Source organism: Nilaparvata lugens, chromosome 7 (assembly GCF_014356525.2).
Source record: "Nilaparvata lugens isolate BPH chromosome 7, ASM1435652v1, whole genome shotgun sequence".
Classification (NCBI taxonomy): Eukaryota; Metazoa; Arthropoda; class Insecta; order Hemiptera; family Delphacidae; genus Nilaparvata; species Nilaparvata lugens.
This window is the reverse complement of record NC_052510.1, coordinates 48,043,818-48,071,775: the sequence shown is the minus strand read 5'-3', so window position 1 is coordinate 48,071,775 and position 27,958 is coordinate 48,043,818. Positions and strand designations below refer to the sequence as shown.

At 34.5% G+C, this 27,958-nt stretch overlaps 1 protein-coding gene across 12 annotated transcripts in view; it reads left to right on the top strand.

Moving 5' to 3' along the window:
* Positions 1–26,393, top strand: part of LOC111045849 (trithorax group protein osa-like) — a 157,121-nt gene extending 130,728 nt beyond the window's left edge. For 5 of the 12 annotated variants that reach the window (XM_039432935.1, XM_039432933.1, XM_039432936.1 and 2 more), the window contains 11 exons: positions 5,632–5,854; positions 7,586–7,714; positions 9,232–9,363; positions 10,993–11,149; positions 12,590–12,990; positions 13,901–14,127; positions 15,149–15,280; positions 19,481–19,869; positions 20,359–21,286; positions 22,764–23,009; positions 24,000–26,377. In XM_039432935.1, coding sequence (XP_039288869.1) covers positions 5,632–5,854; positions 7,586–7,714; positions 9,232–9,363; positions 10,993–11,149; positions 12,590–12,990; positions 13,901–14,127; positions 15,149–15,280; positions 19,481–19,869; positions 20,359–21,286; positions 22,764–23,009; positions 24,000–24,383 — 3,348 coding nt within the window. In that variant the 3' untranslated portion in view covers positions 24,384–26,377. Of the gene's footprint in view, positions 1–5,631; positions 5,855–7,585; positions 7,715–9,231; positions 9,364–10,992; positions 11,150–12,589; positions 12,991–13,900; positions 14,128–15,148; positions 15,281–19,480; positions 19,870–20,358; positions 21,287–22,763; positions 23,010–23,999 lie in introns of all 12 variants that reach the window. The other 7 variants (XM_039432942.1, XM_039432940.1, XM_039432938.1 and 4 more) reach the window with 3 other exon arrangements.
* The last annotated feature ends 1,565 nt before the right edge of the window (positions 26,394–27,958 follow it).

Genomic DNA, 27,958 nt, shown 5'->3' with positions numbered 1-27,958 from the left:
TTATTTTCATTTACTCTCTATCTGTCTGTCTGTCTCACTAACACCACTATGTGTGTCAAGTGTCCCCCACCCTCCTGTCAACGTACGTACAAGTCTCAATGTTTTCGACTAACTCGCATGCCGTAGACTCGTGTCGAACGCTATTTGTTCAAGGATTGAAGAAAGTTACTAATTTGTACTGTTCAAAGCTTTTTTCCTTTTTTATAAGACCCGTTCAGAGTGCTGCCCAATCAGAAGGTCCTTTCAAATTATGCAAACTGTAAAATAGCTGTTTGAGTTCGAATTTATTGTCAGAAAATATAAAACAATTAGACTTGATAGTAATTATTCAACCAATTTGCTGTCAGCCTTCATCTCAACTTGAAAGTGAAGAAGACATTTCGCAAAACGAATTTTAAATGTGGTGTTTGATTGACAAATTGTTAAAAGAGTGTTTTTGAAGAAAGTTTTAATTAGACAACTAGAGAAAATATTATTTACTAGTAATTAATTACTTTACTGTTACCTTTAATAATTACTGTTTACAAAATTACCTTTAATGTTACTCATTTTATGTTCTAGTTCTAACTGGACAATAAATTGATTGTTGTTTTTTTAGGAAGTAGAAGGATGCTACTTTTTTACTAAAGTAGAAAATACTTATGTATTCATTCATAATGACCTAGGCCAAAGATTGTTTTCCAAGGCTAGGCGACACCAGTTAGTCAAGACAAGACATGATCAGACACGTTCAGTCACAATACTTCACATAGTTGCTTATGAAGACATGTCCAATTGCAATGACTAATCAGTGTGAGTTGCGTCACAAGCAACAATGTGAAGTATTGTGTTTAAACGTGTCTGATCATGTCTTGTCTTGTCTTGACTAACTGGTGTGCGCCTAGCCGAAGAGTTACTATTCATATTACCTATAACATATAACATATATCTTTAATACTGTTATTAATATTTAATAATCAATACATGATATTATGTCCAAAAAATGATTTTACAGTGGGTATAAATAAAAAGATAACAAGTATAAAAATGAATCCTTGAACAAGAACAGCCTATTGATGCGATTTGTTTGTAACATTGTTAATCATTTTAATGTTGAATTCTTCTTATTTATTCTGTCCGATTATTATGAAAAATCTTTTCCTTTCTCACTTATCTCTTTTCATTTCTCTCTATTGCTGCCTAATCGCCACTAAACTGGTTTGCGGTGCAGTAATTGAAATAACAGTATTTCTTCCAACATCGTGGGCTTCTTTATGGGTTATGAACCGAGTGAATGACGAATTTAAACTTTTAACGACTTCCGTGTGAATGTAATGCTGAATACACAAATTGATCCATCTAGAATCCAGCCAATCGATAAAGAATATTAACGTCGAACGCTTTAGCTCTAGGGAGAAACTAATTCCGCTAGATCGCTCCAGCGATCACTTGCTGCCCCCGAGCATAGCAGGCTTAAAACCGTGCTTTAAAGGTACACATACCAGCGGCTATTATTGTGTCTATAAAAGAAGTTTAAGCATCAAATTTATTCATCAAGAACAGCGCTACAAGCTGCTATGAATTTCAAGTCTATAGAACGAACATTGAATGTGAAAAAGGAGTTTAAAATACATAAAAAATTTAATGATTTAGTGATTTAGTGATTTTCAAAAACAAAGTTGACGTAATTTTATCTATATTGAAGAGGAGACATGCATATTTTTCTCAAATTTTTCTGACCAGTAGTTTTTGTAGGGTATGTGTACCATCTGCCTCAAAAAAGTGACTTTTGAAGCCCTATTGTTAGCTAACAGAAGCTGATAAAAATATTTCAATTGCATAGATTATGTTCTAAGAACCTGTCCAATAGATTAGAAAAAGAAAAAAAAAAGTTTTATTATTGAATGCACAACCTTGATGTTTTTATCTATTGTTCAAATCTTCCTATTCAAAGGCATATAAAAATGTTTTCTTTGCATTAAAAAGTGGAAGGTTCAACTATTATTATGTCTACAGAATTAGCTGTAGATATGATTGATTTCCATACTTCACAATCAAATGCTGAAATATTGGAGCACAGGCGAATCTCCATAGATCTCCATTATTTCCTTTTTCACAGATAAATTTGACATGATGGATTATATGGATTATTATTTGTGAATTCTGTTTTGAATGATTGTATTCCGTTTTGTGTAGCTAAGTGTTTGATTCTTCTGTTCATCTTTGTCTAGTTTTGAAGTAGTGAATCAAATTTTTTTCAAACATATTCATATGATATCAGATTGATAGTTTACTGTACAAACTAAATAATGGCAGAAATTACCAAAATAAAAGTTGTATGAAAAAAATATAAATAATAAATTGAATAAAAATAATGGAAAATAAGGAATATTTGAACTTCTCCAATAACTTTCATACTTATTTGATTCCTGATTGTAAAGATATCTTCTCATTACAAACCATGTTACTTGATGATTGAAGTTAGAGGTTTGATCAAATGAAATATACAGAAGAATTGCCAACAAGAGCTTCACTTGGAGTGGGTACTCTTAAGATTAACAAATTTTCTAAATCTGCAGCTAGATTAATGCTAACTGCTTCTGCTCATCTTTCAAATTTAGTGAACCCATAGTGAACTACACAATATACTGCACATTTTTCTTATTTTATTAGTTTTAGCCTACATTTTAATATCTTAATCAACTAAATAGACTAATGATAATTTGTAATTTTCGCAATATTCTACCATCTGCAGGAGGCTTTGGTATCCTGTCTTGATGAATCGATACTTCAATAATAATAATATTTTTTCTATTCTCTGTTATTGCTACACTTGGTGTTGGAACTACCATTTCATATACAGTATTATCTACGTTTCAAAATCTAGATTTTGGAAATGTATATGAGGTTGAGATGCTACAAAGAGTTTTAAGAGAGAATTCAACTTTTACTGTCTTAGTTTCTCAAATGTGATTAGTGGCTCTCAAAATTTAAATTTATCATGGGTACAACCTAAAGGATTCTAATAATGAAAATGTTTCATTTGAAATTCTTGACACAAGTTGAAACAAAACCAATAATTTTGAATCTATGTAAATGAAAGTTTTGAACAATTTAGATATTTTCATTCCTGAAGAACATAGTCACTAAATAAAACTTTCCAATGACTTTCTAAGACTATAGATACAGATAATGATAATAATATAACCCATCTTGAGTGAACCAATAAGTTATTCTATTCTATTCTATTCCTTCAAATATCATTCAACGCTTCTATTCCTAATTTATTTTTTTATTATATCCTGTCTTTTTTGGAACAAATCTTTCACTATTTCTTAAAATCCCTCGGTTAAGCATTATATTATCACCCTCTGTCTTTTCTCCGTTTACTGTATTCCCTAAAAGCTTCCCGTGAATTGCTTTGAAATCATCGTACATTTTTTCTGTTTCCTAATTATCTATGTAGATAGATGGGATGCTCTATTTATTGTCATTTGAATGCTCGTAAACTCTGCGATTCTATGTACATTCTATGTATTCTATATTTTCTTCCCAGTTACATTCTGAGATGGTTTTTTCGTGTGATTTTGTAGACCCTGTTGTTTTATGTGTATTCTATTTCATCTCCAGCTATAAGATGCTCTTTTTTGTGTAATTGTTTGTAGACCCTATACTTTTATGTACCGGAAAGTTGTCTAAAAATTGACAGTTCGGATGAAATGAACACATTCTATTGAATCATACATAATATGCTTACTCCAAAGGTGTTCTATATATACATTTAAATTTTCTCAAGTTATATTATAAATATTTATTATTCTCTTTTTAGTTCCAAGTTATTTTTCATTAGAACTCTTTCCCCACACACATACTTGTCTATGTGGGGAAAATTCACAAGTGTTTTATATTATTTATACATGTACTGCATTTGTAATGATTTTGTGAATAAACTCAATTTGAATTTGAATACCTTTTTTATATACAACAATTTGCTATAGAATAAGCATATTTATATGAATAGTTCAACTTTGTTGAATTATATTTGAATTCAACTACATGTTGAATTTGACCCATCGTCATTATTTTAGACAGCTTTGCAATACATTTTACTTTTCTCTATTTTTCACCTCTCGTTACATGTTTGTGTATGCTCCGCTCCCTTCCTGCTCCCCTGTGTGTTCTGTGTGTGTTTTGGGTGATATCCACTTCATCAAGATCTCAGTTGATCGAGAACCAGCCCGGGTTGACAACTTCAGTACATCAAGTTTTCAGTTCAAGTTCCTGTTGCTTTGAGAAAATCCAGTTGATACAGTATCATGTATCTTATTCTGAAATAATCAAAACATTCTCAATAATACTAGAACATTGCTTTTTAAAAGCAAAAACCTTTCCTTAACCTAAAATCTGACTAACTGCTGTTAGTTGAAGGTGCTTCTCAAAGGTTTCTTCTGAAAGGTTAAGAAATACCTTCTCAAGCTGGATTTGCACACAACACTGACAGTGAAGAGTGAAAATATCATTCTCATAAGTTCGAATGGTATTATTCATACTCACTCGGCCGGGCTGAGAGGGAATAGTCCAATTAGAGCTTGTGGAAATTATATTTTCACTGTTCACTGTCACAGTTTTGTGCGAATCCAGCTTCAAAGGTTAGTTGTAGTTGCCTCGATTTAGTTCATTTTCCTTATACAGTTCTTACTAATCCCGAACTAGTGTGCAACGGTGTAGCCGACCGTGTATCAGCCTGCAACGAAATCTTGATGCCGTGAAACTTTATGAACTGAATGGCTCAACTTCTCATTTCTGAAACAAATCAAATAAGAAAATTGTATTGCAAATAACATTGAACAATGTTATAGCAACGTCAAAATACATAGAATACAAAATCCAAGGTAGTCTATTTCCAGTAGTACTAAAGAAATTGTCATAATAGGTACAAAATATGAACTGATGACGTGAAGCTTGACTAATTGAATGGCTCAACTTCTTATTTGTTTCAGTATCAAATCAAAATATTTATTGCAGAAAACATTGAACAGTGCTATAGCAACGTAAAAATACATTGAATACAATCCAAATTAGTTTTTATCTCTAGTACTATCTCAATAAATGGTCCAAATAGGTACTACTTGATGAACTGATGCCGTGACGAACTGAATGGCTCAACCTCCCATTTTTTTCACACAGAGCCATTCGTCAAGTTCATCATGTTTCTCGGCATTAGTTCATAATGTATCTATTTTGACCATTGTACTTCTTGAGATAGAAACTACTCATCTCTCTATTGATCCATTCATGGAATCATCACAAATAGAAACGTTTGTACTGTATTATCATTCATTCCACCTGGGCTTGAAATACTTGTGGATAGTTGCCTTTGTAAATACATTTACATTTACATTTATTACATTCCTTAATCACAAATACATAAAAGCAAAATCATTAATACTTAAATACAAGAAAAGGTCAAAATAGGTACCTACTGTATTATCATTCATCCCCTCATCATCACCTGGACTTGAAATACTTGTGGAGAGTCGCCTTTGTAAATGGTCTAAATAGGTACTTGATGAACTGAGAACTTGACGAGGTGAGACCCTGCCTGGTGTAGGGGGCGACATAGACTGATGTATTGTGTGATGTATGATGTAGGTGGCGAAAAACAAGATCTGGAAGGACATAGCGGGCCTGCTGGGGATCGGCGCGTCGTCAAGTGCGGCCTACACGCTGCGAAAACACTACACCAAGAACCTGCTGCCGTTCGAGTGCCACTTTGACCGCGGCGGCATCGATCCGCAGCCAATCATCAACCAGGTCGAGTCCTCCACCAAGAAGAAGGGCTCCAAGGCCAATCCGGTGCCTTCTCCCGGCACAAGTCAGTACCACAACTCATAACTAACAATATTTGATCACTCGTATCGACATTTTAACGTAGTATCGATATTAACGATTGAGTTAGTTAGATGTTGATCAACTTAAGAAGTTGGCCATGGTTCACTTCTCAAGTTGGTCAAGGTTAGATGGTATCAGGTATCGATACTGAAATTCAATAATATCAATAGTAAAATGCTATACTATCTTCACTGAAATTAGATATTAATAAAAACTAACTCTTTTTTTATTAAAATTGATAAAAACTATTAGTTAAAAATTTAGTTTTATTCAAAACTTTGAAACATTTCAACGACTTTCGGCCTACTTTGGCCATTTTCAAGTTGAAATGCAAAAATAACAAAGTTGGCCAAAGTAGGCCGAAACTAGTCGTTGAAACGTTTCAAAATGTTTTAAATGAGAAGGGTAGTACATGTTTTATATTATTTTTATTAATTTTGATTGAGTAGCCCATACAAGTGATTTTATAAAATTTGATACTATCGATACCATTCGATACTGAAATTTTATACTATTGATACTGAAATTTCATACTATCGATTCTTAAATTCGATATCGATACTGAAATTTAATATCGATACTGAAATTCGATAAAATCACTTCAGTATGGACTACTTTTTTCTAAAAATTATTTAAAAAACAGTATAGAACATCAAGTACCCTTTCATCTAAAAGCTTTTTGAAATGTTTTAAATAAAAGGGTACTTCATGTTTTATATTATTGTTTTTCATCATTTAAAATTTGATAATATAGATATTAATAGTGCACTCAAAGTAGAGTGTCGCCAGATTCTCTACAAACTGTTAGTATTAGAATTAAAATTCATCAACTAAAAGTTTCAATTCAATTGAGCAGAATGCAATAATGTCAAATATATAAATTATGCTATAGTAGATTCATAGAAACAATTATGTTGAGCCGAAATGCAATCATGTTTTAGGAATAAGCAACTGTATGGAAAAGCGTGTTGAAACATTTATATCCAAAGAAAGTAAGATATTTACTGGATATATTGTTAGAGGAAGGATTCTATTTTGCGTAAATCACACTGATAATGTTTTGTTCAGGTTTTGAAAATGAAGTCCATCAAAAGGTGAGCTAACAATAACATGGAGTTTGCGCTTGTGTGCGAAAAAGTATTGACTCATACCCGCTGTAAAGTTCGTAAAGTTCAGTACCCTGAGTGAAATGAAGACTAGTTTTAATCAGGGCTTTGTGATTTTAGAGCCCAATTCATTTAAATCTCAGCCTACTGTTTTACCTGAAAGATTCAAGAAAATGGGTTTCAGAACCGTATTTAGATATTGCTTTATTCCGCTTGAAACGTGGAAAATAAGGGATGAAATTTCCTTCGCTTTCTATATGAGTCATTTTGTCGTAAAGAGTCACACACTATTTCAAAACTGTGAATTATGCAAATTTGTAGGATGATTATGAGGCATAAGTTATCAACGTTCAAGATGTCCAAATTCGGCGTTGATTTGTTATTCCAATAATATTTTATTTAATTTCTTTCAATTTTGTTATCCTTGACTGTTCTCATAATTGAAATTTCCACTTCCAATTCATACTTTTCAGTTATTATTCAATTAATTTTTTATGACTTCAATTTGAATTTTTTAAATCAATTTGAATTTTTTAAATCAATTTGAATTTTTTAAATCAATTTGAATTTTTTAAATCAATTTGAAATTTTCGTTTTGCAATGTGCAGGTTCATCAAATTCACAAGACTCATTTCCAGCCGGTGGGGGAGGACCGGGCAGTGGATCGATGGATGGCTACAACTACGGCTACCCTCAAGATTACAACAACCAAAGGCCTCCATCTCAATCCAACCAAGGTAACACTTCAAACTTTCTTGCAAAACTGCCTATCAACTCCCTTTGCTGTGCTAATAATAAATAATATCCTGTAATAAAAGCAACACTTCACACATTCTTATATAATTGCCTACTTTTTCTTCGCTAATAATATTACATGAATCATTACATCTCATGTAATAATAGCAACACTTCAACCACTCTTTCAAAATTGCCTAACCATCATTGCTTTACTAAAAATGAATAATCACATCTCATGTTATTCTTGCTATCGGTTTTAGGAAAGACTGCTTTGCCTGATGTGATTTCATTCCATAGTTACAAGTCATTAGATACGAGAGTAGATTGTACAGTTGAAAATCATTAGATACTGTGTTAGGATTGACATGAATTTTATTCTACTGTTAAAAGATAGATAGTAGATTTCTTATAATTTCATTTTACAGTTTTTGATCATAGTAATCACACCCTTTACTAGTAATCACTAGTATTGATACTAGTAAGGATATGATACTAGTAATCACACCCTTTCATCAAATACTTGATAGTTGTATTTTTTACCAATGCAGTTTATTTTATTTACCTCGATTTTTATCTACTGTTGTATAATGTTTTTGAAGCTGAATCTTTATTATCAATCATTACCATTACAATGATTAAAAATGAACTATCGTTGGGCTCGTAGGTTGTACTTCTCGAGAATTATTTCACACTGGTTTTTTCGACTTTGTGACTTCTTTACTTATAATTCTAAATCTACATTGCTTAGCATTTTATAATTACAGTAGTTGAGTAATGTTTTAAAATTTTTTACATTCGCTATTCTAAATAATCTCTTAATTTAACATATTGCTAACGGTTTCTGACTTGGATCAATCCTGTTTTTGAAATGGTTTGCACCACACATTGCAGATCTTACATAATAGTGGTCTAGAAGTAGAATTTCTACCGTATTGGATCAACATTTGGAATCTCCAATATTCGACCATGTTGATTCACATTTACCACAAGATCTTATCTACTTATAAAGGTCTACAAACAATATAGTGTTACAGTATAACATGAAAACTATGAATATAATTCACCTGAATGACATTTTTGTATAGATATTATTTTGCTCTACAAACAATGAAACAAATATACTGTAACTATAAAACTTGACATATCATTTAATTTTTGAATAACAAACAATCTGACTCTAAGTTCAGCGTTCAATTTACCTCAATTACTTATTTGCTTCTAAAATATTTTGCTCCAATGAAACAAGATAGAGTAACTATAACATTTTAAAACTTACATACCTACAACTTGAATTTTTGAATAACAATCAATCTGACACTAAGTTCAGCGTTAAATTTACCTCAATGACTTATTCGTTTGGAAAATATTTTGCTCTACAATGAAATAGTATAGTGTAACTATAACATTTGTAAACTTAACATACCATTTACAACTTGAATTTTTGAATAACAAACAAAGTTGAGCGTTCAATCTATCGAGGAATGAATGATTGAGTTTCTAATCGACTGTGATATAGGGAGTGGAGGATCAGTGACTGGAGGGGCGGCTCCCGATATAAGCGTGTCAAATCCCTTCGAAGACATGCTGACCAATGCAAATAGCAGCCTCCCTCCCCCCCTGCGGGGTAGGCACCCCCATGTCCCACCAGGTCGAACATTTACTTACAGCATGCCACGTGTTTATTTCATTATTAGTTTGTGTTTCCTTAGTTGAAATTTGCATCATTCTGGGTATATTTTGTTGTTCAACTTTCAACTATTATCTCCACTCTTTAAAGATTTTCCTTCGTTTAAAAATTTGTTGAAATTTGCATCATTCTCCTCGGTGTTTTCTGTTGTTCAACTGTTATATACACTCATGGTTTTCCTTCAATTCTTAACTTTACTTTCTTATCTCCAATCTCCTCAACCAACTATCAACTCACAGTTGAACCTCTGTGTAACGAAGTTGATTAGGGTATATCTAGAAAATTTTCGCTTTACTAGTCTACTTAGTTTTACATTAAAAAACCAGTGACATTTCTAAAATGCCATGTGGCAAAATTCGTTACTAAGAGGATTTCGTTGATTGAAAGTTCTTTATACAAAGGTTCGACTGTATTTATGTGTGTATTCAACTTTTCATCTTGTATATTTCAAGTTGTGCAGTTTATCTTGTCACCCAGTGAGTGTTCTCTGTGTAATCGTTTTCAGCAACCATCAATGCATCATTGTGTTTTCCTCCTTGTAGTTTTATGTTCAATTTGTATCTATTTTCCATCTTGACTTTGCTTTTTGAAGTTGTTGTTAAAATTCAGTCCTCTTTCCTCCATAGTTATTTGTCAGTGTTCCAGTATATATTTTTCACTTATATATGTATTTTAGTTGTTTGGTATTTGTTTTTATGGTGTTTATTTCCAATTAGGTTTCATGTCTTCTTGATTCTTATCAATGTTTTTGTTTTGCAAGTAAATATTAGTTACTTTTTAACTCTGTGTTTAATAAATCTCGGATATTGTCGTCTTTTATCCTGAATATTTTCTGTTTTGAGTTCAAAATTATTTTCTCTGTAGTCTTCACGAAAAGTAGTCGAGAAAGTCATATTGCCATCAATTTAGTTGTGTTTTTATTGATGTTGTATTGTTCTTTTCATAATTAATTTGACAAAAATGCATCAACCAATATTTATTCATCATTGTACAAATAAATGTTGATTATATCTGTTTCTATCTTCATTATCACTTCTCTCAAATTATATTAATTTTCATCCCAAGAAGTAGCTAACATTTCTGAAATTAAAAAAAATCTAGACAATGCCTTCCCACTGGAGCACATATTACGGGGTATTTGAATATCTCATGACCATTTGCTTGATAACCCATATTGAAAATGGGAAGATACCGTTAAAACGCCGGTTGGGTAGTTCTAGAGCGTTAACAAAGTTCAGTCTGTTGGCACTGCCTTGTAATCCCGCTGGCGGCATGTACGTTTGATTATCTCATCAATCATCAAATCATCCACGCACTTTCTATTACCCATGCACTGGCAGAAAGGTTATGAGAGCATAGCCTAACTACATCAATTTCAATAAAAATAACAAATCATTAAATAAATCATAAAAATAACCATCCTTTTTCTCGAAAGTATTTTTTAAAATCATCTTCATTACACTCTTTAATAATTTATCGTATCTGTTGCATTATTGTGATTATCATTATTATTTTGTCATTAATCATCATTTTATAGAATTTGAATGGGAAATGTATGAATAAATGAATGAATTTCTGATTGAATTACAGGTATGTTAGGAGGTTACCAAAACCAAGGTGGATACTCGCAGTATCCCGACCAGTACAATCAGCAGTACCCGGGAGGCCCGGCGCCAGGTGGGGGTAATTACCCACCCAACCGGCCCATGTACCCCCCGGCACCCTATGGTGCTCCCGAAGCTGAAAGGTAAACTTTTATCAACTTGCATTTGATCTTTAATAAATACTTGTAATCTTTTCCTTTTGCTTTCCCTTACAGATTTTTAAATTCAATTTTTCTCCCAGTACAATTGAGATATAGAAATAATTCAAAAGGAAAATAGACATAGACTTACTGGAGATAATTTAAACAAGCAATAACTATAATTTTTTTCAAAATCCGCGAGATAACAAAGAACACTATCTTATACATTTTAACTTATTTTACATTTCTGACCCAATAATATTTTTTTGATACAAATTCTATCAGCACATCGATTCAGTTCCCTTCTTTATGCCACAATGTTTTTGATAGTAAATTTCTTTTCCGCATTTATGATATTTTCTATACATTGGTATTGCTTTTTATTGTATTGTATAATATGAAATTGAATATTGAGAAATTTTTAGCCAAAATTCATTTTTACTAATGAGACAACAGGTGAAAGCCCATTTTGTCTTCTTTGCTCCCATACAATTTGGGTGTAATTGAATCGGTCTGAAGAGAAAAGGAACATGTCGAAAATCAGAATTTTTCAGGGGAGAGAAAAAACTGAATAAAAGTATTGATAATTTCAAGATTGTTTTTTGTCATTAGGGTGCAAACTCTTTCAAGACAACAATTTTAATCCAGTAGTATACGCACTTATATAAGATTCACCCCCTAAAATTGAGTTTTTTGTTAACTTCCTTTTACTCATGATGATATTATAAATTATCACTCTTCAACTTTTACAATAAACACCTCAACCGAAAGCAATCTAACCTCAAAGCAACGCGTGAATCAATGATAACCTAACAATAGCATAAAAATCACAACTGACACAGTTGATTTTCGAATGTTCGGGGTTGAAAGGAAACATGTGTGTCATGACTAGTTCCCTTTCACTCCAGTACAGCAAAACTACGATATCTGTTTCTCGTATAAAGAGAATGCTTACATGTCCCCTTTCAACTCCAATTGATGTATCCCACAGTAAACAACTCATTTCAACCATAAAAAAATGAAAATTTTTGACATGTTCCCTTTCTCCTCAGATCGATTCAATTCTAAAATAATTTATTACAGCACAATTCATGACAGCTTAGGGCAACTTGTATTTACATGAAAATTGAATTCTGTGAACTTATAAATGTTGAATTCTGTATTTTGTATTACACATGTACACTACACTATATTTCTATGTTTTCTAACGACTTATACACATCCCAATTTTGTAAGATGTTCTGGGAAATTAAAAATCTCGGATCTTGCATTGATAAGTTTATTTTGTTCATTGTCATGGAAATAGTGTTGAGTTAAATATGCTGTGTCCAATAAATATATATTTGTTGAAAAGTATATTTTGATTTTCAAATTTCATTTAAAATTTTCAGTATAATTTGTGAATTTGAATATATTTAATATGTAATTGAATTTGTTGTACAGGGGCTATAGTCAAGGAGGCGCCAGTAGCGGCGGTCAAGGTCCAGCTGGTCAGGGAGGTCAACCGGGTGGCGGCCAGGACCCCTACCGAGGCTATCAGCCCGGCTACCCGCCCCGTCCCGGTGGCTACCCGCCCCAGGGGGGCCCAGGTCCCGGCCAGGGGGGTGCAGGCGCGCCCCCGGGGGGCAACGCTCCCTCACCACAGGCCGACTACTACAACAGCAGCGCAGGGGGGCCCAGCAAGTGCATGCCCCCTCCGCCTCCCTCCAACCAGCCCCGTCGGCACCCCGACTTTGCGTCCAAACCCCCCGACCAGCCCCCGGGACCCCCACCCCCCGGACAACCCCCCTACCCGCCCTCACCCTACAACCAGCAGCGGCCGCCTGCCATCTACGGTGGACAAGGTCAGTCAACAAATCTCAAATCCAAAATTATCAATCACTCTATTATCAAGAAGTTTAAAATGTGACTTTATCTAGTTTTGCGGTATGAAAGCACGAATGCAAAACAACAAACTGCACCAATAAATAGGGCGAGACCATATTAGACGTTTTCCCAGATTAGAAGCCAACCCAATAAGTCAAACGGAGAGTTTCCTGCAATGAAGACTCTAAAAAAGCCTAAAAAACTGTTGATAATATGGTCTCACTACTCACTTCTGCAGCTGTTGTACAACGCTGCATATATTATATCAATCCATTAAAAATACCAAATTGAGTCAGTCACAAGCTACAATAAATAAATGTCGACTATTGCATGAGAAAGTTACAGTCAACTGAGACTTGATCATAACTGGAGAATGCAGGCCCTCACAAGTTGAAATATTGTATTGATTTTTCCCATGAATGTTATACTGATCATGTAAAGTTCACAATAGTAATATACTGTTACATACAAAATTCAGAAGTACGGTATAGTAATAATTCATACCAGTATACGTAATTATTATAACTCAAAAATTATAGTCCCACTACGTAGATAAGAAGTATGTATAGAATCACTACGTAATAATCTCGTATACTAAGATTATTACCTAGTAATTCTATATTTTTGTATTTACGTAGTTGAACTATAATTTTTAGTTATCCATCGAATTTTGATGAAATAATAATTATTGTCAAAACTTGTGTTAGGTCATCTTTAGAATTACTTTATAATTATTATTCTAAGATGCATCTATTACTAATGAAACACTGCATCAAATTTGTCAACAAAATGTTTTTTTTCTGCTTATAAATTCTTATTATATTCTTCTCCTTTCAGACACAAAATTGAGAAAATATATAATTTATTTCAATTTGATTGTGTTTTTAGGAGGATGGTCGAGTACAAACAACAACCAGTACCGAGGCCCGGGCGGTCAGTTTGCTAGCCAACCACCAAGTGGCGCAGGAGGCGGAGGCCAGTGGGGCGGTGGAGGCCCCCCTCGGCCGGGTCCGCCCCCGGGGCCCCAGCAACAGCCCCCGCCACCCGGCAGTCAGTGGGCAGACCAGCACCGATATCCGCCCAACAGCCAACCGCCGTTTCAGTCCCCGCAGCAGGTCTGTTTTTCAATTTTCAGAAAATAATGAATAATTATCACATTAAATAATAAATAGTAGTCTTTTCTTGGGACAATGTTATCCCTGGTAAAGCGCCGTCTGAAAGATTATTTTTAGTATTATTATGATGTTAGAACACAAGGTTGTATCTTGGAATGTTATTTGTAATTTCTTGATTCCTCTCTTATTATTTTCTCTTATTTTAAATGGTTTCTAGTATATAGTATAGTCAAAGTCTCTAGTATTCAGTATATTTAGTTTTCAGTATATTTTCAATTTCTTTGTAAAGTGATTAGGAATTTTTTTGATTAGGGAGCAATTTTGGGGGTTTTCCCGTATGCTCCCATATTGTTTTAAATGAATAAATAAACAAATATGTATCACAAAACTTTGCATTCCTATAAAAAAAATATGGCAGTTTGAAATCAATCAAAAATCATTGGAAATGAAATGAATGGCGATTTTTTTTAATCGACATTAATCTATATTTTAAATCAACATGCGTGCAACCGGCCTAAATGATAGGTTGTTCGTATTATATTTGGTGTTGATGCAATATTTAATCAACTATTTACCCTTTTATTGAAATTTCTCTAGGTTTTAATTCAAAATGATAACAGTTTAATCGTGATCAATTCAACGAGAACCTTCTTTGCGAAAAAACCTTCTTTGATTGATTCTCGTGGAATTAATCACGATAAAATTTTAACCGGCTTTTGTGCAACCGAGCCTATTGGTTTTTTGATCCGTAATCAGCTGTACATTTTTTGAGTTGATCAACTCCAAATCCTAAAATTTCGTTCCTCTGAACACCTGATTCATTATTTGAAAATAGTTGCCATCTGTATACGTGATGAATTTATTCAGTCTCATGCTTTCTTCAGTTTGGCAAATGCACTCAACAATCCGAATTTCATTAGCTTTTTAATACAATGTATGTAGTTAAACTGTATGCTTCACTAAATCATTTTTGAACTTAAACTATACTAATATTTAATTCATTTTGTTTAATTGTTTGCAGTGGGGTAGTGTAAATAATATGAGCAATTCAATGGGGCCGAACGCGGCGATGAGACCTCAGCTTGGACCAAGAGCGAACTTCAGGCCAGATGGCAAACAATTCGGCCAAATGCCTGGTGCACCTGGAATGAAGGTATGCATACATTCAATTTTAAATCTATCAAAATTGAAATAAGCTTACACAAATTTTATCAAAATTGATATTGTATTTTTTGGGAATAATTGTGACGTTATGGACGTTATCGATATAAATTTATAAAACTTTTATAGCATCATTCGATATATATAATAATAATTTGTTTATTTCACTGCATTTTTACAATAATTGGTAATACAAATACATACATTAAACATAATGGTTGAACATTACAATGGGTTATATAATACAAATACATACCTTAAGCATAATAATTGAACATAGATAATAATATTAAGCATGTAACAGAAAAAAACAGTGCATCCCTCTTTAGGCTAAACCTGTGTTGAGGGATGTCTCGCCCTCTAGTTGAGTCAACTTAATTATAATACAATAACAATTTTGAGGTATCAAACAATAAAGTAAATTTTATACAATAATCAGTGTGCTTTTCACAAGATGGAATTATGAATCTTTAACAATAAATTAAATTTGAATGAAGACAGCAAAAAAATGTAAATAATATTACACCTCTATTAAACGTTTTTCTTCATAGAAGCGATTAAGTCTATTCTTAAACAAATTGTAACTGGGTGCATCTGATATATCTGATTGCAGTTTATTGAAAAGTCGTGGTCCCTTAGCAAAAGCATGTAAGGAGGCCACTCTACTTCTTGTGAAGGGTTCTTTTCATTTATTAGCAAGATTTTGACGAGTGGAATATACATGTTCATCCATAACTGGAAACTCTGAACGTCTTAAATACACAAACTTCAAAAGATTTATTTCAAATAGGGTATCAACACTAAAAACGCCAAATTCTCTATACAATACTTCGGTTGGATATCTTATGGGTCTCTTTAAACATATTTTTATTATTCTTTTATAAAGAATTATGAGAGGTTGCAAAATTGAACTCCCACAACTTCCCCAGGATACAATACCATAGCAGATAATTGACTGTATCAGTGCCAAGAATACCATTCTTAATTGATAGATAGGAAGGACATTCCTTAATTGAACGAATTTATAAATTAATTTTCTAAGTTTTGAACAGATGTATGAAATGTGCGAGCTCCACCGTAAATGTACATCCAATACTACACCTAAATATTTCATTTCATTTTCTTTCTCTAATGTAGGACATCCACAGCTGTAGTATGGACTGGCACAATTTATATTATGTGATACTAGTTTACAGTCAGTATTATCTGGAGGCAATCCAGAGGACGACAATGAAAAGGGAAGAAATCTAGTTTTTTGAATATTCAAATGTAGGAGACTATTCTTTAACCAGGACTTGATAACATCAAAGCATTTATTAGCTCTCTGGAAGGTGATTGGCCAAGTTTCCCCCCAAACTATAGCAACTGTGTCATCCGCAAAAGAGTACAAGGAGCAATTCCCTAGATTTATATTTAATAAATCATTTATGTATATTAAGAACAAAACTGGCCCAAGCACTGTTCCTTGTGGAACTCCAATATTCACATTTAATAGTCCACTTGTCTTTTTATCAAGCCTAACTTTTTGTCTTCTACAATAAATTTAAATATGACTCAAAGAATGACAATGCAATACCTCTTATTCCTATTGCTTCCATTTTATCCATTAGAATTCTATATCAAACTGGTGCTTCATTCGATTTATCATTAATTTCAATATCGATAGTAGGGACTCAAGATACGGTTTGAATACCGCGTTAAGCTCATTATATAGCTCGTATGGAGCTGTTATATAGCTTATATAGAGCTGTTACTCGTAATAAAAATAGCGTGTACATATTATTATGACACAACATGACATACAGAACAACATGCAAAAACTACTGAGTAGAACAGGAGTAGAACAGGACTTCATTCAGAAGTTGGTAAAGAATATGCATGTAAGATTCCAACTGTGTCCACAAATCTTAACGAATTATACAAAGCCCCTTTACCGTCAATATGTCAATCTCTATTCCTCAGACCTGTCACAATGGAGGAAATAAGAAATATTATTAAAACATTGAAGAATTCAGCAAGTCCTGGGATGGACCAAATCCATAATGTTTTAATAAAAAGAATATGCTGTTGGATCGAAACCCCTTTATGCTATATTATAAACAAATGCTTTCAAACTGGTAAATTTCCAAAATGTTTCAAGATAGCCAGAGTCAAGCCTCTATTTAAATCCGGTAACCGCAAACTTCCTGAAAACTATAGACCCATAAGTTTGATTAGCAACCTGGCTAAAATAATGGAGAAAATTATAAAGATTAGACTAATGGATTTTATTGATAAGCATGATATAATTGATAAAGATCAATACGGGTTCCAAAGCAACAAAAATACTGAGGATGCCCTGGCCAATTTTGCAAATGAAGTATCTGATAGTATGTCCTCTGATAAAAATAAGTGCCTTGCCATATTCATTGACCTTGCTAAGGCCTTTGATACTATTCCCCATAATAACTTACTCAATAAATTAAAAAGCTACGGGATTAGAGGTCTCTCATTTGAATTAATCAAAAGTTACCTAAATGATCGTTCACAACTGATTTCTGAGAATGACCATTATACATCAGATATCTACAATATCTGAATGATTAGCTGAATGATTTCGGATTGCCGAAAGGTACCGTCTTATCACCGATTCTATTCCTACTCTATATGAACGATATATTCAAAGTAAAAATTGAAGATTCAAGAATAATTTCCTTTGCTGATGACACAGCCTTAATAATTAAAGATAAGTCATGGACCCAAACGTCTTTGAAAGCAGAAAAAGTTATGTCAAATATTAAAAAGTGGCTTGATCTGAATACATTGAGTATGAATACTACTAAGACTAAATATGTTGCTTTTTCTCCCACTGTGATTGGACAACCACCAGAGGAAATTGTACTTAAAATACACACGAATTGTGAATCGGAGATGTGTGGAGAATGTGCTTGCCCGAAACTAAAACAGGAAAAAGTGGTTAAGTATTTGGGGATTATGGTAGACTGTCATCTCAAGTGGGACATGCATATGGAATTCATTTGTAAAAGGCTAAAATTTATATCTTATATATTTTACAAAATCCGTAAATTATTAAATATACAGGAGTTAAAACTAATTTATCATGGATACGTTCAGTCAATTCTGCAATATGCGTTAGGAGTATGGGGGGAACTTATGATCACATAATAAATAGGATTTTTGTCATTCAAAAAATGATAATAAAGACTATTCTGAATAGACCAAGAATTCATCCAAGCAGGGACACATTTGATGAATTCAAGGTAATGACCATACGCCAACTATATATTAAAAAAATTCTCTACTACATAAGAAAAAATAAAGATAAATTTACAATAAAGAATAATCTAGCCACATATAATTTCAGGTTAAATTTTCATAATTTATTCAACATAAATCACACTAACCTAACAATATTACGTCGACAATTAAATTATTTAAACACAAAATTAATTAATTTAATCCCAAATGGTATGCAATTTTTAACTGAGGATAGACATGGGGCACAGATAAATAAATGGATAATTGAGACATTTTTCTTTACTCTCGATAATATTTTATAATACCGTATACATTTTTTTTCAACCTTATTTTTTTTGTTTACTTACGTGATTCTAAAATTTTGCCATATTTATTTTTATTTTATTTTTATCAAAATAATATTTGATATAATAATATTGAACTGATGCTCACGCCCAGCGGACAGGATTTTCCTTGCTGGGTTGTTGCCTTAATGAATAGATTTTGATTTAAATATATTTAATTTATAATTTTTGTTTTGATTGTAAGCTATGTTTTATTTTTATTTCTATGAATTTCTTGAATAATTTATTGTAAATTGTATTGATGGCAAATAAAAAGAATTGAATTGAATTGAAAATTGAATTGAGTAGCAGCCTTCATATGAACCATTCAAGGTACTCAAATGTGTTTTTAGAAACGATGATATTCCCAATTCAACTTTATAATTTATAGTTCAACATCATGATTGTGCTAAAATTATGCCGTGTTAAAAATAATGTGGAGCATGTAAAACTTGTTTTAAATATGAAAATAGCGTAGTGGGATATTTGATAGTTGCGATTTTTTATTATTGTCGTTGAATAACATAGTCAATTGATCCAGGCGCAATTTGAGCCTATAAACTCGTTTCTAGATTTTCGATGTCTAAAGTGCAGCCGTTGTTTCTGTTCAGGGCCAAGGCGTAGGCGTGCAAGCAGGCACCAAACGCGAGATGGTGTTTCCACCGGAGAGCGTTGAAGCGACGACGCCCGTGCTCTACAAGCGACGACGCCTCACCAAAGGCGACGTGGCGCCGGTGGACGCTTGGCGCCTCATGATGGCACTCCGCTCAGGCCTGTTGGCCGAGACGTGTTGGGCGCTGGACGTTCTCAACATTCTGCTGTTTGACGACAACGCTGTCGCGTACTTTGGACTGAGTCACCTGCCTGGGTTGTTGGATATTCTGTTGGAACACTTCAGGCGCGCTCTGGCTGATATGCTCGAGCCCAACTCGACTGATGAGCAGCCGCCTGTTGTTGCTGCTGCTGCGTCGACTGCCACCAGTGAGAAGCATCAGCAGTGGTTAGTGCTCACATTCATAGATTGTCAAATTCAAGTGAATTTATTTGTTATGCTAAAGAAAATAATTATAAAGATATGGAAAAGGAAATTCATAACATAATTAACTTATCTCGATATTAAAGAGTGAATTATAAATACATCATGTCCATTATTTTATTTTAAATTATTGAATTGTGTTAGTACTACGTAGCCTACTATCAAATATTGTATTGAATTATGTTGTAATTGTGACGAAGGTGATTCTTCAGAAGTGGCTCCAATAAAACATTATTCTATTCTATTAAAAATGAGTTTTTTGGTACAAATTACTTTTTTTGTGGTTGATTGACTTCTGTATTTTGATCAATAATATGGTTCACGATACTAAAATTTGTCAATAACAATCTTTAATCTGTTATTATATAATATATTATACGACCTTCTCTAGAATTGGTAAAGGAAGTTTAACATCCAAGGGCAATAAATACAATTTGAATTTTGTTTGTTCAGGTACGAAAGGTGCGTGCAGTCGAGCGCAGACGTAGACCTTGGCCAAGTGGAGAAGCCACCCGACCCCACCGACCGGACACCACTAGTGGCGTGCGGCGAACATACACTACGCACGCATCGCGGAGTGGCCGTGAGTGTGGTGCCGGCCTCGGACGACATATTCGTCCTGGACTCGAAGCGCGCGTGGGACACGGACGCCGAGTTCATTATGCCCGAAGATGGCGGTTGCGACCTGCACACGTCGCTCTCCTACATCGTGCCCTGCTTCCGGTCCGATTTCGGAATTGTGCCGTTTGTGCGCCTCCTCAAAACCACCAAAGTGACTAGTAACTGTGACCGTAGGACTAATGAGTGCACGACGACAGTGAAAGTGAAAAAGGAGGAGGAGGAGGAGAAGGGTGAATCTAGTGAAGTGGACGATAGTAGCGTTAAAAAGGAAGTGAAGGACGATAGTGAAATTAGCGAGAAGGATAAGGACCCGGCGCTGTCGAAACGGATACGTGACCCGGCGGGAACCCTAAAGCAGCGCAAAATGTCTGACTACGAGGACGAGTGTTACTCGCGGGACGAGGCGAGTCTGTCGACGGTGACTGAGAGCCAGGACTCGATTGCGCGTCGCTGCATCTGCCTCTCGAACATACTACGAAACCTGACTTTTGTGCCGGGCAACGAGCTTGAGTTTGCCAAGAACTCGACGCTGCTAGGCCTGCTGGGGAAACTGTTGCTGCTGCATCACGAGCACCCGCTACGCACTCTCAAGCAGCGCAACTACGACCGCGAAGAGGACGCCGACTTTGGCGACTGCTGTTCGTCGCTGCAGGGCGACACTGAGTGGTGGTGGGAGTGGCTGCTTGTGCTCAGGGAGAATGCCCTGGTGTGCGTCGCCAACATTGCCGGACATATTGACCTCGAGCCCATCTGCGAGGAGGTGAGTGAAATCTGTTAAATTTGGGTTGAATATGACCAGTTAGGGTTGTACACCATGATTTTGGAAGCTTTTCACTGATGTCATAATCAAAGTTCTTTGATTTGGATACTATCAAATAGATTAATTTATTATATTTCAAGGATACATTCTCTAAGATTGTTCATGGAATAACATATTTGATTTCTCAGAATGTCAATTATGGGATATCAATTGGATTAGATTTTTCTTGAGGGAATAAATTTCCCATTGGAAAAATTGAATTTAAAAATTAAATTAGATTGGAAATTGAAATTCCATTTTGGAAAAATAACCGAATGTTCTATTATTTAAAACTGGAATAAATTACTCCATAATTAATATTCTGAAAAATCAACCATGTCATAAGATGAACCATATCATGAAAATGTATTTATATTGTGTTGAATTGAATAAAATTACTGACTGATTATCCTCGACATTTAATGAATTCACTTGCTACCTATTATGAAATAAATGACCCATAGATTTCAGTTTTGTGTAATTGTGTTTCTCAAAAGTGGAACTCATCAAACATCTTTGAAATTTGTTCTGTTTTGGGAAGTTGATAGTATCTTACATTGAAAAATGTCACCAATAAAAAGTTTGCAAGAGCGTGGTGCACAACCTTGAGATATGGCACCACAGCTACCTCCAATGAATGTCATATCCTACTGTAGATAGAATAGAAGAGCTGCCTTCATTTTGAAATAGGAGGCTGGAGTTAGGTGGATACAGTCAATTATCTTTTATCTGGTATTGCAGTTCCGTGTTGAAACCAACACATCTTTAGCAGTAGCCTACTGCTGTTGAAAACTTTTTCCAATCATTGACAAAATCCACAATATTTATTTTATATAATAAATATAATAATTTATCATTCATAATGATCCACAATATTTATAAATTTATTTATTCACACGTCATAATACACAAATCAAAAATATACGAAATGGACCAACTGGCCTAGCCAAAAACTGTTCCCTTTCCGAACTTTGATAGAAATATGTCTGAAACGTAGGTTATGCTGCTTCACTTTGAATATTAATATTCCTATCCAAAAAACTTTGTTAGGCTTGTCACTTACGGGTAGGACATGGCAATCATGTTCATCACAAATGTTCATCTTGCATGTTTTGTCATCAGCGAGAGGCGTCCAACATGAAATAAACAACCAATAACAATAAATAAACCACTGGAAAATCACAAATTATGTTACAAAAATAATTCAACCTCAAATAGAGCAACGAAGAGAAAATAATTCGAAGATACAAAAACCTCAATACATTTTTCTAGAAGCCTTTCGCTGTGATGGCACAACAATGTATGACGTCATGTTTATCTTGCATGTCGTACCGTTAGTAGCCAGCCTTAGGAAATGAGATTACTTATTCACTTCATAGCAGTTATTATGAAACATATATGCAAAAATAATTGATAATGAATGAATGATTTGTTGTAGGTGTCACGACCGCTGCTAGACGGCCTCCTGCACTGGGCCGTGTGCCCGGCAGCCCAGGGCCAGGACCCGTTCCCGTCGGTGGCCCCCTCGTCGCCCCTCTCGCCCCAACGACTCGCCCTCGAGGCACTCGTCAAGCTGTGCGTCACCGACTCGAACGTCGACCTCGTCATCGCCACGCCTCCATTCTCGCGGCTCGAGCGACTCTGCTCGGTGCTCACGCGGCTGCTCTGTCGAATCGAAGAACAGGTAAAATCACCAACTACGTTTATCAAAATTAACGAAATTATCAAAACTACTAATTTATTAAAACAATTCCAGATACTATAGTGAGGCCCATTTTATAATGGCAGTATTTGATCACGTATTTTATTAATATTTCATTCCGATTGCATTTATTTACTGGATTATCATTACATTCAATTTCAAAAATGTGACAATAGGGTAAATGAACTAAAGTTTATTTGCAAACTACATGAGCTTATGTCATGGAATAATAAATGCTTTGTAGAATAGTAATTGCAGCGAAATTTTCTGATGCCAGGGTGGGGCTTAGTCAAACTTCGGCTTTGTCCGCTCACAATCGGTGGTTTCCATTGTCAGTTATGAAATCTGCAGTGATTATGCTTTGACTGCTACAATTTGATTAGTACCGACAATTTTTTGTCGATTTGGAACTGGTTGACTGGTATTCATGAAGACCTCTCGCCTAGAAACTTGTCTTCGCCCAAGTATCGTTTACTTTCCATCTCACTTGTCTGAAAGTCCAAAGGCTACTATTTCTCTTGCTGTGATACTTTTCCCTCACCCTCATTGATCACCTCATCAGTACAATTTCTTTGAATTTCAAGTTGAGTTTATGATAGCAAAAGCTATTGAACTATGCATGAAGCTCTAGAAGATTGACCTCTATGTGTTAAATATTTAATATAGCACACATTTGTCCTTCTCTCTCACTTTGCTCACTGTCGAAAAAATTCAATAAACATATAAAGCAGGTGAGAATTAGACTGTCAAGGTTGATAGGTAATCAGTCACATGTAGGGTAAGGCTAGGGATTGGAATTATTATTCTTGTGGCCTCATTATAAATGAATAAATACAAATATTCAATTTTGAAATTTAATTGCTTTTTTGGGAGAGTAATTTTCCTTATGAACTAGTGTAGAATTGCAGTGAATTTTGTATGTGTTCTAAGAAACAGAAGAATTACAGTTGTCTTTGTTGTTGTGTTGTGAAGGTGCTAAGAGAATTCGCGGTGAACCTGCTGCACTACCTAGCAGCTGCAGACAGCGGAATGGCACGCACGATCGCGCTGCAGTCACCAGTGGTGTCGCTGCTTGTCGCCTTCATAGAGCAAGCCGAAGCCAGTGCACTGGGAGTGGCCAACCAACACGGCATAGCAGCACTGCGCGACAACCCTGACTGCATGGGCACGTCGCTGGACATGCTGCGACGTGCAGCTCGCACCTTGCTGCACCTTGCCAAGCACCCTGACAACCGGCCACTGTTTCTCCAACAGGAACAACGGCTCCTTGCACTCGTCATGTCGCAGATACTCGACCAGCAGGTGGCTGCACTCATTTCCAGGGTCCTGTTCCACTGCTCGCGACCCCCCTCGTAGGACACGTACTGTACAGATCACTCCACCAGAGTATAACAATGTATAAATGAACAGTTGACGAAGACATAGAGTGATATATGTTGTGTAGTTTGAGTCTGACCATGTTAATCGTCGACAGGGCATGAAGCTCTCCGATTGGCTGATTGAGTTGGCGCCTGAACTCAAGAACACCTGAGAACTCTTTTTTTAGAGTCGACAGGGCAGGAAGCTATCCGATTGGCTGATTGAGTTGAACAACCGCTTTATATGGTCTGGTCCTATATCTGTAACTAAGGTGTCGTTTGTTTTGTAGTAGAAAACACATGGCCCCACAAACAGGAAACACAGTGAATGACTTGGCTGGTGTGACTTGTGTCTACTTGATGTCGTCACTATCTGTGTAATATACCGTATTACTACACTGAGTGTCACTTAGGGTCGCTTTCTCCAAAGCTGTTCAACTATTAAACCAGTTTAATCAATGTATAGTCGCATTCATTATAATGTGTTTCAATTGAGTCAGCTGATAGCTTAAACTATAATTTAAGTTTAAATTATTAGAGGAAGCTACCCTTGATGTTACACGAGTTTGTAATATATTGACACTGTGCTATATTATATACATCTCATCATGGTGTGTGTATGTGTGAGCGAACTTTGAAATGAAGTGAACTTTCCATGCTTGTGGGAAATAGTGTTGTGTGTTGATTAGCGCACGGAATTTGTAAAAAGTAGAGTAAGTAATTTCGACTAGAAGTAACGGTTGCAAAACAAATACTAGAACCGTGCATCGATCGATAAAGCGTATTAATGTATTGATTGATTCAAGATACTTAACAAAATGACACAATGTGATTTTTAGGTTTCGTCCCCCGGATATATTATTATGATTACAAGTGTTTTGTAAGGTGTCGATAACTGTAACTGTCGATTGTGTCTCTCGACCTGACTGATCGACTCAATTTAGTTGATATTAAAAGTTGTTGTATTATAAACTGAATAAACGAGAATGTATTATCAAATTGATATTGAGAGTTATTGTGTAAGAGAGTGAACGCTTCCCGTATCTGTTTGGTATTAAACCTAGATTATTAGAGGTCAGGCTGATGATTAGCTGACTTTTTAAAGACTTGGTGGATCTCTTTAGAGTTTCTCTGAAGACTGTTTTTTATTAACAACTAGATTTATTTTTTATCAGTTGGAATTTTTTTAATCTCTTCTCATCAGATGCGAATACATTTAATTTTTCTTCTCTCATCATCGGATCATAATCACGATACGTATACTTATAAATATGTTTACAGTTAATTGTAAATAACTAAAGCAGTCTATAGCATAGAACTTCATAACAGCCTTTCTCCCAATTTTAATTTATTAAATATATAAATATATATGAAATATATAAATATACTGTATTATTGTTACTATATTCCTAATAAAGATTAATAATGGTACCGATTTGTACTGGAAACAAAAAGCAAACCTTGGACATACTTGTATTTATACGATGTATTATGTACTGAATCATTTTGGTTAAAATGAAGAAAATAGTGAAGAAAATTGAAATGAAATGTTAATATATTAATGAAAACCTGTTAACAGAAAAATGTGATAGTAATTGAGTCATAATTCTTTTTTCTTTCTACTGTTAATTAATTTTTAAGTGTGTTGTAAAGAAAACTTTTAATCGACAACGGAAAATTTTAATATCAATTTATATTATATTATATTTGTTTGATTTAAACACAATTTATAGAATAAAAATCAATTTGTATTGAATGATTTGAATGAATTTATTGGTTTTATTTAGTTGTTTTGTCGATATTTTATAATACCGAAACGATACGGAATGTTGTTTTCTTTATAGAGTTTCTAATCAGTCAAATCGACAGTTACTCATATTGTTTATTATTTACGCAATGTTCATTTCATGTGGCTGGAGATTTCTATTATTTATTATACAGAATGAAAATTCAAATAATAAATATGTAAAATAATTGTGTAATATATTAAAACGATGAATAATTTTTTCTTAGTGCCTTGACGTTGATATAAAATTCTTCAAGTTCAATATTAGTTATGATGTAAAATCCAACTAGGCTACTACTATAGGTACGTTATGACAGATTATACAAGTTCTTAAAGCAGCGGTTTTTGAGAGCTTTCGATGGAGTGGTCGGTTCAGAATGATGAGACAGAATGTCAAATTTTTCTAAATTATCTCAAAACCAATAAATGAAAGTACTTTTCTTCAGCATCTATAGATGCTTTATTCATGAGAAAAATGTTGAAATTGCAGCAGCCGACATTTTTCTTGTGTCTGAACCATCTTCATATTTACATTGTATTACCGTATTTTCCCGGAATATGTTGGAAGATTTAAATTCAAAGTGCCAGTTACACAAAAGCTGGTAAAATTTCAATCGTGATTAATCCCACGAGAACCAATCAGAGAAGCCGTCTTATCAAAAAGGCCTTCTCTGATTGGTTCTTGTGAGATAAATCACGGTTGAAATTTAACCGGCTTTTGTGCAACCGGACCAAAGACATGTACTTCAATAACGGCTGCTTGTTTCTGACAAACTAGATTTCATTCTAGATTGTAGCTGGATTCGCACTAAGAAAGCTTTTGACAAACATGTTGTTGCAACTGTTGGGACAATTAAATTTCATTCTAATTTAGAGCGGGATTCACACTGAGAAAGTATTTGACAAACATGTTTGTTGAAACTGTTGAGACAAATTTTATTATGTTTTTACTAACAGTTTGCCTGTATGTTGTGAGGCATTTACCGAGGCTCATGGAAGAGAAGCTACACTCTGCATTCTCATAATCGTCTGGTCTGAATCACCCAAACAGCCCTCAGCCCTATCTTGAAGTACTGTAGTCGCATTATTGTGCAACAATTAGAAAAATCTAGGTATCAAACTAGATACCATTAATTTGGAATACTTGGCAGTATACGGTTGATGCTCATTTTTATAAACACAAATTTGAGTACCGTATGACAGGATGATGCAGTAGATCTATAAGCTGATTCCTTGAGCTGAATCTAGTATCTTCAAGTTCCGTTCGCACAAAATCTCAGCTTGAACTGGATTGATACAATGTTTCGTTTAGTTTGCTGCAGTATAATGTGATTAATATTGAAATTGAAGATTGGACCACCCGTTGCTTCATTTCAGTTGAAGCAATCAATGTGCAAGGTGATTTTTTAAGAAACGAAATGAATTTCTGTTATTTTGGGCAGAAAAAGAAAACAATTGATCCTTATGGGAGTATTCTGGAAATTCATTCTCTCAATGTGAACACACCTATAAAAACCAATTATATATTATTTTTTTCTGTCTAGCAGATCAGAAATTTATAGAAAAGGAGAGCTCAACCACCCTCTGGTGAAACTCGATGAACACTAACTGTAGTTTTAATTTGATTACGAAAGTCTAGAAATGTAAGGACTAAAATACCCGCCATACATAAGAATTCTATTAATGAAACATGGGAATATACACATAAACCATAGAGAAAAGATAGTATTAGATGTATATTTTCTCTATACGTCAGCGCAATTCACATCAACATCATAATTATTACA